The sequence below is a fragment of the Pelophylax lessonae genome (genome assembly GCF_965119305.1).
Source record: "Pelophylax lessonae genome assembly, chromosome: 13".
NCBI classification, from domain to species: domain Eukaryota; kingdom Metazoa; phylum Chordata; class Amphibia; order Anura; family Ranidae; genus Pelophylax; species Pelophylax lessonae.
The window spans coordinates 111,158,985-111,171,356 of NC_138780.1; the positions used below are offsets into that span (position 1 = coordinate 111,158,985).

Below are 12,372 nucleotides of genomic sequence, written 5' to 3' on the forward strand. Positions count from 1 at the left end.
TACGTCGCTAGACGATAACGAGCCACTGTGCCGCAGTAGCAGCACAGTGGCTAGTGGTAAAGAGGTTAACCTCTGCGAAGGGGGTGAGTGGGGCCTCATGTCTAAATTCTGCCTAAGGCCTCACAAAGCCTAGAGCCGCCTCTGATTCCATGGTACCAGTTCATTGGAACTACTCATAAATCATGTCATGTTAAATAATTTGACACATGCTTTTATTTAAAGAGAAACTCCACTTTTGTTAAAGAAAAATTCCCATTGCAAGGATTTAAAAAAAACTTTTCTGCAGATTCCAACCTGTTTCTGCTCTGAAGAAAAAACTGTTCCACTATGTCTTTTGGATACTGATTATGAATGAAATTAACTAAATCTGGGCGGCACAGTGGTGTAGTGGTTAGCACTTTCGCCTAGCACTTTCCCAACCATGACACTACCTGCCTGGAGTTTGCATGTTCTCCCTGTGCCTGCGTGGGTTTCCTCCGGGTACTCCGGTTTCCTCCACACTCCAAAGACATGCTGGTAGGTTAATTGGATCCTGTATAAAAAGTTGGCCCTACTGTATATGTATGTGAGTTAGGGACCTTAGATTGTAAGCTCCTTGAGGGCAGGGACTGATGTGAATGTGCAATGTATATGTAAAGTGCTGTGCAAATTAACAGCGCTATATACGTACCTGAAATAATAATAATAATTCATTTTAATCAGCTGGTGTACTTTCTGTGTTCCAATGAGAAAAGTTGCAAGGTCTGCTTCCCTTTAGAAGTGATTAACCCTTAGAGTATCTAATCAAAATTGACATTTCGGTTGCAAAAGATGCCTAAAACCTGACTTGTATCTTAATACAGAGTTCTTCACCCAAACAGGACATTTGTGGGGGCATTCTGTACACCAACTGTGTACAGAAAGCATCCAAGTTGTCATATTGAATTGAATTTTACTGAAAATTAGTGACTGCAGTTTGAAAAGTAAATTTTTATTACCATTAAATTACAATATGGCTTTTTAGCAATTGTATATGCTATGTGAAGTAATTGTTTTTAGTTGCTATATTTTTCCCACAAAGTGGAGATTGCCTTTAATATTTATGTATGCCCAAACCTTTTTTTCAGTTTTGAATAGAACAGGTAGGGGCTAAAACTATTGTCAGTTTGGTTTTTATCTGTATCATGATGAAAAGGGTTCTCTTCATTTCCTATCCTGGAGCTACAAAAGAAAGTCAAATGAAATCTCTACAAAATACAAAATGAGGGAAAGTCCTCTCTTTGACAGTGGTCACTGGAACCATTTTCCCTATTGGAATATTTACCCTCAGCTCTTGTTTTGGTGTTCTGGATAATTTTGAATAGCTGTCTCATTGACAGTAGTCTCCAACAAAAATATAGAGGCTTCATATACATAGTAGAGCAATAGATAAAAAAAATCTGACAGGAGTTCTAATCCATGTGGTTATACAATCACTTTAAAGCTAATGCTGTGTTGACAGTTTTGAATCTCTTTGGTTATGTAGCTTATTCACAAAATAGAGATGCATGTTTAGATTAGAATGATCTGTAAAGCAGCAGCTTTTGTGGTGGTTATTCAGTCCAGAATTATAGCTACACTCAAGAAAATTGCTTTTTTAATAGGCATAACCCTGCAAAAAATGTCACAAGTTGCTTGTGACATGATAAGTTAGGCAGTAGCAAAGTCTCAAAACATCTGCCTTTGCTCTGGTAAAGTGAACATACTATAGAGTGGCCGGAGTCCACCTACGGACCACTGGATATACCACTGCCACTACCTTGATAGGAGAGGACCATAGGATCCTGCATTTCTTCTGGGACACCTCGGACCCCCAGGGACGCCCCCCAGAAAACCCCCCCCCCCCCACTACAGAAGGGAGTCAGGAGCCAACGGAAGGAGCGTAATTTGCACCTTAATACCTGCTCTATACCCCTGTGTGGGGTGGGGATATCTGGTTAGTAGGTCATTTTACTTTAGGGGTCACCCTGCACCTCGCCAGTTACCCACCATGGGGTCATTATAAGATTGATTCACAATCCACCTGTGCGTCTATCAAGTTATGGACTAATCTCTTTTTCCATATAGCACCATTCCATCACTGGCTATTAGAACTTTATCCCAGCCAGACACTATATCATATCCATTAGTTACTTTCTGTGCACCTTGTCGCACCATTTGTTGCCACATTTATCTATATTGACTGGTCCAACCACTTTTTGTATTTTATAGTGCAATTTCCCAGCACTCCCTGCCACTGTCACTTTACCTCGTTATTATCATCACTGTACTTATCTAATTATTTATTATATCTTTTCACCGATAGAGTATATTTATTTTTTTATAATTACTCTGTCACTTATATTGCACCTTATCACGGGGTTTTTTATTAATTATTGCACTTTCATACGTTGATTTTATATTCTTATTGTGTATATTTATTTGTTGCACTGCTAATTTATTGTACACTACATTTTATATACACACCACAGTGTACTTATTTTTTTATCCATATACTGCAACCCTCAATACAGGCAGGGCCAATTACCCAATATTTTCTCCTTCATTTTATACAGTCTTCTGACTGTAGTTCAGGGTAGGCTGCAGCCTATTTACACCTTCACATCCCTTGGATATCCTTAGCGCGGAATTCACTTTCTACTATACTATAGAGTTGTACATGTTTATAACGTTTATTTGCCTGTTACTAGTGTGTAAAGCTGGCCATATATACGAATACATTTTTGAATGAACACTCGTGTGAACGGTCAAACTAATATTTTACGAAAAATCTCATGGTACATTTGAATGATCAAAATTACTTAAAATGTTTTCTTCTTTTAACTTTCAGTTTTTGAATGAATGTAATTTCCCAAATGAAAACCAAATTCACTCTTAGAAATCTGTTGGAAAAAAAAAATTTCCATCATTCTTCGAATTTTCTCATCGCTGCAGTCAAAAACAAAATATTTGGCTTCACTAACCATTCAAAAACACACAAATGAATAAAGCAAATATTTTCCCACTAAATTCTTGTAGTGTATGCCCAGCTTTAGCTAACACTAAGTGCCGGTTCACATTTGTGCGATGCGGGAATGCTGCGAATATGCAGCGTGATCCCGCATCGCATCCGCACCTCTGGCAGTTCACACTGCCATATGCGATACACAGGGGGTGTCAATTAAAAGTTAACGACACTCCCAGTTGCGATCGCATATCGCAGTGCGATCTGCAAGTTCGCACAGGATCGGATCGCACTAGTGTGAACCACTATGCGATCCGATTCTGCTGCGGATAAAAAAAAGCCTCATGTGCGAGTTTAGTGCGGATGCGGTGCAAATTCAGCCATACAGAGTGTATGGCTGAAATTTGCACCACACATGAGATCGCATGTAATTTAGGAGCAGTGCGCTCCGAATTACATGCGATCTCCGCGATCGCACTAATGTGAACCGGGGCTAACTTCTGGTCAACAGTGGAAATCAAAAATAATCTATAACAGTTAGAAGAGTTCTAAAAATATATTTACAGCACTGCAACCTTCTTTGCTACCTGTTGTGCAGTACAGTACGGTGACAGACTTTGCGCTTTCATGGTACTTTAAATATATAGCTTGATATCTGTAAGCTTGCCCAATCTCTTTGCCTGTTCAATATCTGTGGGTTTGTTTTCAGAAACCTATATTACTATTTAATTTGTAAGTACTATATGACACTTCTCTGTAATTGTGTTTATAAATAAAGAATTTATATATATATATATATATATATAAATATTTACAATTCAGCTGTTTTTTTTTTCTTGTTTTTTTTTGTTAGAAACCAGCTGCAGGATGCATCTTCACATACTACCACGGTAAGAAAATGTTATGTCATATTTGTAATTCTTGTCAGATGAAGTATATTAGATATTTAGATTGTGTTTTTAATGTGAAAAAAATCCTTAAATCCTAGTTTTGAACCAGATATTTTACTTTACTTTGATTATAATATTTGCATGTTGTGCTGTATATTATTACCTTTACTACAAAAGGTACATTTAGCTGTGTCTTTTTTTCCTTTCTTTCAGTTATATTATTACTCTGTACGAATATTTGCTGGTCAAGATCCCTCTTCTGTATGGGTAGGATGGGTGACTCCTGACTACCACTTCTATAGTGAGAACTTTGACTTGAGCAAGAACTGCACTGTCACTGTCACTTTAGGAGATGAAAGAGGCAGAGTGCATGAAAGGTATGGCTTTGTAATTGTTCTGTTCTCGTGAACTGTGATGATGTTTGTGGCTCTGTAGTTTTTAGAACTTAGAGGTGTTAAAACAGAAGTATGGCTTTTGGTGTTTTTCCCAGTTTATTCTTACCTAGTTGGATGTAGCATCGTTCCTATGCTGAATCTGTCCCCCGGCGACTCTACACTGAGAACCAAGCGATCGAACACCGCCGAACATTCAATTCTCACAGCTCCCCGAGCAGAGCTGTCAGTCAGCAGCTCTCCGCTCTGCCTCCTCCTCGCTCACTGAAGCACTGAGCTGTGGAGGGGCGGGAGCGGCTGGCTCAGGCTCTCTGCGGCTCCCTGAAAGGCTGAGCCATGTGTCAGTCCAGGCACCTGGCGGATCCCAACTTCCATTGTTGTGATGACGCGGTGCCTGGACTGAGAGCGGACTTCAGCCTGCTCTTTGCTTAAAAGGGGTCACAGGAGTGCAAAACTAATTGCACATCTGTGATCCATAGGAGAAGTACACCTAAACTAGCTTTGGCTCTACTTCTCTCTTAAGTTCTACAGCGGTACAGTTTCTTGAAGTTTGCCGATTAAAGATGTAAAGGTTTTGATCTCATCTGCTGCCTGTGATTTAAAATGTGTAAAGCCTTACAAAAGAAAAGAAAGCACAATTTAACACGATAGACACATTTCACAAAGCTAATATGTCAAAAATGTGGGGGTGGGGGTTTTTGATCTCGAGGTAGTATGAGTAGGTTTTTGCCTCCATCCCTTATATCTAGAAAAGAGGGGGTTTTTTGGTGTCTCAAGTCAAGGTGGTGGGACTTTGTGGGCAAGTAATGATATAAATCAGAGAAGTAAAAAGATTTTTGGATTTATTACATTAATATATATTACATATAAACATACATATTGATAAAGTGAGAATTGGTGCTTGGGTAAAGGCCCAATGTGATAAAGGTTTATGAAAGAGATTCAAGCGAATCTGTGACATATGTGGTAACTTGTGACAAAGATATGGATATTGTCTCTGTGTTTCCTGTGAAAATTCCAGGAAAAGGTGGTTCACAGAGTTCATCCAAGTCCTGACGTGTTTCGGCTGTTTATAGCCTTTTCAAAGATTTTTGTCACCCAGCTTTTTTCTCTGTGTCCTTAAAGAATCTGCAGCAAGGAACCGTGGTGTACCTTGGTAATTAAATTGGGTACAAACGTTCATTTATGGGTAGCCAGGTAAGTTGCAGCAGTATCCTGAATGATCCGTTTTTTTGCCAAGTTTTGTAAAGGAGGAGGGGAGAGGAGAAAGTGGTTCTTCCAGCGCTGCAGGTCCGTGTCCGTCCTGTTCCCTCTCATAGAAGGAAGTGAGAGCTGGGTGACAAAAATCTTTGAAAAAGGCTATAAACAGCCGAAACGCATCAGGACTTGGATGAACTCTGTTATTCTCAAAAAAGAATTAAATGTTATTCTCAAAAAAGTGACAGTAGTTTTTAAGTTAATCAAATTATTAGTCATATGGCTAAAATCAGGATTATTATCTCTGTGTTAAATGTGTACATTCAGCCTATATTGCTAAAAGTTCTTATTGTTCTTCTAATAGTATAATTCTACAGTTCTGATATCTAACCTCCATAATTACTTTTGTGTTTTTATTTTTTGTTACTCCTCTAGTGTAAAACGTAGCAATTGTTACATGGTTTGGGGAGGGGACCTCTCCACAGGCTCCCAGAGGTCGGGCCGCAGCAATGTAGATATAGACATCGGGTGCCTTGTTGATCTGGCCACTGGGCTGCTTTCATTTACAGCTAATGGAAAAGACCTCGGAACCTGCTACCAGGTATGTTTATATATTTATACTTATATCTATCTTACTTATAGATTACTTACAAATGATTTGTTTATTTTCTCTATGTGAATGAAGGGCCCAAAGGGGTGTTGGTTTACACATACACTATATTACCAAAAGTATTGGGATGCCTGCCTTTACACGTATATGAACTTTAGTGGTAACCCAGTCTTAGTCAGTAGGATTAAATATTGAGTTGGCCTACCCTTTGCAGCTATAAAAGCTTCAACTCTTCTGGGAAGGCTGTTCTCAAGGTTAAGGAGTGTGTCTATGGGAATGTTTGACCATTCTTGCAGAAGCGCATTTGTGAGGTCAGGTACTGATGTTGGATGAGAAGGTCTGGCTCACTGTCTGCACTCTAATTGCACTCTAATTCATCCCAAAGGTGTTTTATTGGGTTGAGGTCAGGACTCTGTGCAGGCCAGTCAAGTTCCTCCACCCCAAACCTGCTCATCCATATCTTTATGGACCTTGCTTTGTGCACTGGTGTGCAGTCATGTTGGAACAGGAAGGGCCAACCCCAAACTGTTACCACAAATTTGGGAGCATGAAATTGTCCAAAATGTTTTGGTATGCTTACGCCTTAAGACTTCCATGCAAGGTCTATAAAGACATGGATGAGAGAGTTTCGGGTGGAGGAACTAAGATTGGGATGCCATTAAAGTTCATGCGTGTGTAAACAACCAGAATGGACTTTATAGGCACAGATAGGGATGAAGTAAAAAACTTTTTTATTGATTGACATATAAAAACCAGGGGAAAAAAACCCCTAACACAAGGGAATGGTTATTGGACATACATAAGATACATAAAAAACACCAAAATATACCTTAACAATGAGGCATAAAAATATAAGTAATATACAAATGATTCCATAACACATGGAATGTGGTGGTGTAAGAATACTATACATTACATCCTACATGACTCGAAGACGTTGCCAAAAATGACGTTGAACGTCCTCTAGAGTGTAGTTGGTACAGCCCTAAATGTGAGGGATGGTTCATGTAGCCAGGTGCCCTACATATTTCGCTTGAGAAATCCAAAAGTTCGATACCTATTAGGATGTGGCACATTGCTCCCTTACCCTGTTGCGCCCTTACTCTGCTGCTGTATTGTTTGCGCAATATATCCGTTTAATTACATGCGTGTGTAAAGGCAGGCGTCACAATACTTTTGGTAATATACTGTATAATTAGTTATTCAAGAAATATAATTTTTAAATAATTTATAGTCGCCAAAGAGCTTGTACCCAAAAAAAAAATGCTTAGAAATGTTGTATGTGATGATGCTATTACCCATTCAAGATTTGGGCAACCAGTTATTCCAATTTACTATGTAGTTCAAATCGCCAAATGTAAAATTCAAATGCTATTTATTCAAAGCACATTAGTTTACCAATTTTTGAGGGATTAGCAGTTTAAATATATGTTAGTTATTATGTTTAATTTCTCATGTACACATACTATTAACAATATAATCTTACAGTATAGGTATTTTAGTTTTAAGTTTAGATAACTTGAGGTATCTTACTGAGCTTGTATAATGCTTTAGAGGGAATTGTTTAACGGTAAAATCCTGATTTTTACCAGTAAATATATTTTTCACCTATTAGGTTGAACCAAACACCAAGCTGTTTCCAGCAGTCTTTCTGCAGCCAACTAGCACTAATCTCTTTCAGTTTGAACTTGGAAAATTAAAGGTATTGTATTTTTTGTTTTTGTTTAATTTTATAATGCTAGATAAACTTTTTATTAAGTAAAAATGATTAACATACATTGTTAGGTTATTGCATTGTAAAATCTATGCTAATTGTAAAAGGAAGCAAAGTGTACTCTATAAAAGTAATCATTTTATGCTGGTTGTCTAATGTTTACCTAAAAATCACATCATAGAGTGGTCTGTTTTTTATTACGCTAAGAATAACAGACTTGCGTTAAGAGAGGGAAGTGATAAGGTAAACTCATAGTAGAACACTACTAAGCAGGAAGGACAATGTTCGTGTAATGATGTTTTTTAGCATATAACTTGCTTGTTTTACATGAATAGTATTTATATGCTGTATTTAATTTTGGGTCAAACAGAACACCATGCCCCTCTCTGCTGCAATATTTAAGAGTGAAGAGAAGAATCCGGTTTCACAGTGTCCACCTCGTTTGGATGTGCAGACTATAACCCCAGTGCTATGGAGTCGCATGCCAAATATCTTCTTGAAAGTGGAGACAGAACGTGTCAGCGAGCGTCACGGCTGGGTGGTGCAATGCCTAGAACCCCTGCAGATGTTGGCCTTGCATATACCGGAAGAGAATCGGTACATCCCTGTTTTACTTTCCATATTATCACATTAAACAATAAAGAATTATAAATGGATGTACGTTATGGTTAATAATGTGTGTTATATAGTATTGTATAGAGTATAGCAACAGACCACAACCAATGGCCAATGAACCTCATGTAGCTCCTGGATCCCTTTCAGGTTGCTTAGTCTGTTTTGAAGAACTGCTTAATTGTATGTTTTCCAGAAGCAATAATAGAAAAAGTATTACAGTATATACAGTAAATGCATTTGTGTTTAAAATTGTTGCTAATTATTTTATCTAGATGTTACTTACAAGCTAAGGGATTGTGATTTTTTTGCTGTACAGAGTTATGCAAAGTCTGCATTAGTATTTTCATGACAACTTGGGACAGTTTTTAAAACCAACCTAGAGGAGTGTTTTTCAGCGCCATATCTAAAGTGCCACTAGCAGGGCATGTTAATGATATTCTTCAGATTAAACAGTTTGTTATTACTGAGTAAATAAGGCAGTAGTGTCCAACTTAAAATCGGCCCAAGGACCACATTTGCATCTATGAGTCAAGGGAAGGGCTGCATCTAAATTAACAATTTATTTTTGGTTTTACATTTGTTTCTAAATTCCATTTAAAAAATATGAGGCTAGAGCCAAATGTGCCATTGTAAAACCAGGTAAAGATATGCATAAACAAGGAATAACTCATCTGTATACTGCTAATGTATCCCCCACTAACACCAGCTTGTATGGAAGTATAGTGCTGCCATAGATATGGCCTAACTGGTTTCTGGAGAGTGGCATTTAGCTTGGAGTGGAAGCAGCAGTAATATCCCCCTACCTTTTCATTAGTGTCAGCAATAATAAACTCTTTCCATTGGTGCCTGCGTCAGCAATAATACCCCCCTCTATTTATCAGCATTGGCGTCTGTATCAGCAATACCTGTGGATGATTAGTCTTGGTCGCAGACAGTCTGGAATGAGAAATTACATGTAATTGACCACTAATAGCTGTGAGAACTGTCAGCCTCCCCTTGGCTTTCAGTGAAGTCCCCCGCCCACATCGAAACACAGGGAACCCCCATTGGGTCCCACATCTAACCACAAAAGGCCCAAATCTACCTTTGAAAGAAAACTCATTGGGGAAATTATGAAAACTGGAGCAGACAGAAACTGGAGTACCTGTGCAATGTGCATGAAAACCAACAATTTGACCAGCGCTTTACAACATGAGGGTAGACAGTACAGTTACAATACTATTCAATACAGGATGAATCAGAGGGAGATTATTGGACAGAGTAGGAGATAATTGGACAGATTGGGGTAGGGAGTTTCATAGGATGGGGAAAGTCCTGAAGGCGAGAATGGGAGGAGGCAACAAGGGAGCTAGAGAGCAAGAGGTCTTGGGAGGAATAAAGAGAACAATTAGGTTGATATTTTGAGACTAGGTTAATGATGTAGCTGGGAGCAGAGTTATGGATGGCTTTGCTGTTGCTGTTAGTAATTTGAATTTAATTTGTTGGGTGAGTGGGAGCCAATGGAGGGATTGACACAGAGGAGTAGCAGACACTGAGCGGTTGGTAAGGTGAATGAGCCCGGCTGCAGAATTCATAACGGACTGAAGGGGGATAGCCTATGTAAAGATAAGCCAATTAGAAGGGAGTTGCAATAGTCAAGGCAGTAGATGACCAAGGAGGGAATCAAGAGCTTAGTGGTGTCGTTGGTTAGAAAGGGATATATTTTAGAGATAGAAGATAGGTAGAAGATGATTGATCGTCATGCACAGCTGCTTCAGATTCTAACTGCTCCGATTTTGATAAATTCCCCTCATTTAAAGCAGAACTTTACCCATACCAGTTTGATAGCAATTAATGTTCTTTAAGAAAAGAATATACATTTCATATGAGTAATAATGCTATCAAAATAAGTGTGTGCTGTAAATTGCCTCCAGCATTGTTCCTGTTCTTTCTTGGCAGAGGTCGTCATTTTGTTGTAGCCAAGAGCATTCGTTTCCCTCTTTAGATGTTTTTTCACTGGTCATTGCACCAAAAACATACTAAACAAAAGATAAGATTCCTGTGTGCACATCCATTTTCAAGATAAAAATGTTTTATTTATACATGTATACTATTTTTTTTCTTTTCATTCTAATCATTTATTTTTAAATATTTATTTCTTTTTACTATTTATCAGGTGTATTGACATCCTGGAACTGTCTGAGCAAGAAGATCTCATGAAATTTCATTACCACACTCTTAAACTATACTGCGCTGTATGTGCACTGGGTAACAACCGTGTTGCACATGCCTTGTGCAGTCATGTAGATCAGTCCCAGCTACTCTATACTATTGATAACCAGTACCTGCCTGGCCTCTTGCGTTCTGGTTTCTACAACCTTCTTATCAGCATTTACCTGGAGTCTGCCAAGGAGGGCAAGCTTATGATGAACAATGAGTTTATCATTCCTATCACTGATGAGACTCGGCAAATTCAACTCTTCCCTGATGAGTCAAAGAGGCATGGCTTACCTGGTGTTGGTCCTAGTACATGTCTGAAGTCAGACCTTCATTTTACAGCACCTTGCTTTGTGCTGACCGGAGAGGAGAGGCAACAGCATGGACCGGAAATTCCAGTGGATATTCTTAAGTCCAAAGCTATTAGTATGCTTACAGAGGCTGTGCAAAGCAGTGGGGATCACATCAGAGACCCTGTTGGGGGAAAAGCAGAGTTCCAGTTTGTGCCAGTACTCAAGCTTATTGCCACTCTTCTTATTATGGGAGTATTTGAGGATGAGGATGTGCGTCAGATTCTACTGCTCATTGACCCAAATGTTTTTGGTGACCACAAGGAAGAGGAACCAGAAGAGAATGGGGAGAAGGAAGATGCTGCTCAGGTTGAAGAGAAAGCTGTAGAGGCTGGGGAGAAACCAACAAGAGATGCCAAGGCTCCTGCCAAAGGTTTACTGCAGACTCGACTTCCAGAGTCTGTGAAACTCCAGGTGAATTTTTGAAACAAATAGTTAATTTAGGACAGCATTTTGCAGTTTAGTCATTTGGGGGTCAACCCACAGTCCTACTTGATAAGGTGGTTTTAAAGGCTGGGTGTTTTTTGTACCTGAATGCATTTCCTGCATTAAGGTAAAAACACCCCACTAACTTTTTTCTACCCCCTGACCTTAAACACTTACCTTAGCCTGTCAGCGATCCAGCGCTGTGCCAAGCTGCAGTCTTTGTCCTCTCTCTTCCTCTTTTCACAGGGACTCAAACAGTAGCAGGAGCCATTGGCTGCCATGTGCAAAACCAGTGTAACCCATATTTGTTGTTTCCAAAAATTCCAGGCTTTACAATCACTTTAATTTATGTCTAAGCATCAGAAGTACAATATAATAAAGTGTGATTTTCTGCTATTAAGATGTCTATGAAACTTGTGCAGAATGTTACGTTTTTCTTGATAAAATTATTCAGTCTAAAATTACTTGAATTGGCCCTTGCTAAAATGAGTTATTCGTATTGTTTATTAATGTCTAATTGCCCTAAAAAAAAAAAGAAAAACAGGTGACTGCGCTGTGTGATTGGTAACTTGCTATCTGGTAACACTATAATTTTTTTCTAGATGTGTGAACTTCTTCATTACTTCTGTGACTGTGAGCTGAAACACCGTGTTGAATCCATTGTCGCCTTTTCTGATAAATATGTTTCAAAGTTGCAGTACAACCAGAAGTTCCGATACAATGAGCTTATGCTGGCATTGAACATGTCAGCAGCTCTAACTGCCAAAAAGACTAGGGAATTTCGCTCTCCTCCACAGGAACAGGTAATACTATGTTTACAGAATATACCAGCTCAAAAGAAGCCACTTGTTGGGGGCTGTATTTATTTTATTGAAAGTCATAATTACCTGATTCCAACAAATATATACTTTTAGGAACAAACATACTCATTATAAAATGTTTTTTATTTTTTATAAACATTTTTAAAAAATTGTACAGCAGAGCCTTGGGCATACCCAGCTCAAAGTTAAAAAAACAAAA

The 12,372-nt window shown here is 38.7% G+C and overlaps 1 protein-coding gene across 7 annotated transcripts in view; it reads left to right on the plus strand.

The window, feature by feature from the left end:
• Positions 1–12,372, plus strand: part of LOC309569543 (ryanodine receptor 3) — a 1,308,933-nt gene that overhangs the window by 623,603 nt on the left and 672,958 nt on the right. For all 7 annotated transcript variants that reach the window (XM_082275412.1, XM_082275411.1, XM_082275414.1 and 4 more), the window contains 7 exons: positions 3,816–3,852; positions 4,066–4,229; positions 5,877–6,042; positions 7,667–7,753; positions 8,136–8,362; positions 10,536–11,340; positions 11,955–12,155. In XM_082275412.1, coding sequence (XP_082131538.1) covers positions 3,816–3,852; positions 4,066–4,229; positions 5,877–6,042; positions 7,667–7,753; positions 8,136–8,362; positions 10,536–11,340; positions 11,955–12,155 — 1,687 coding nt within the window. The remainder of the gene's footprint in view (positions 1–3,815; positions 3,853–4,065; positions 4,230–5,876; positions 6,043–7,666; positions 7,754–8,135; positions 8,363–10,535; positions 11,341–11,954; positions 12,156–12,372) is intronic.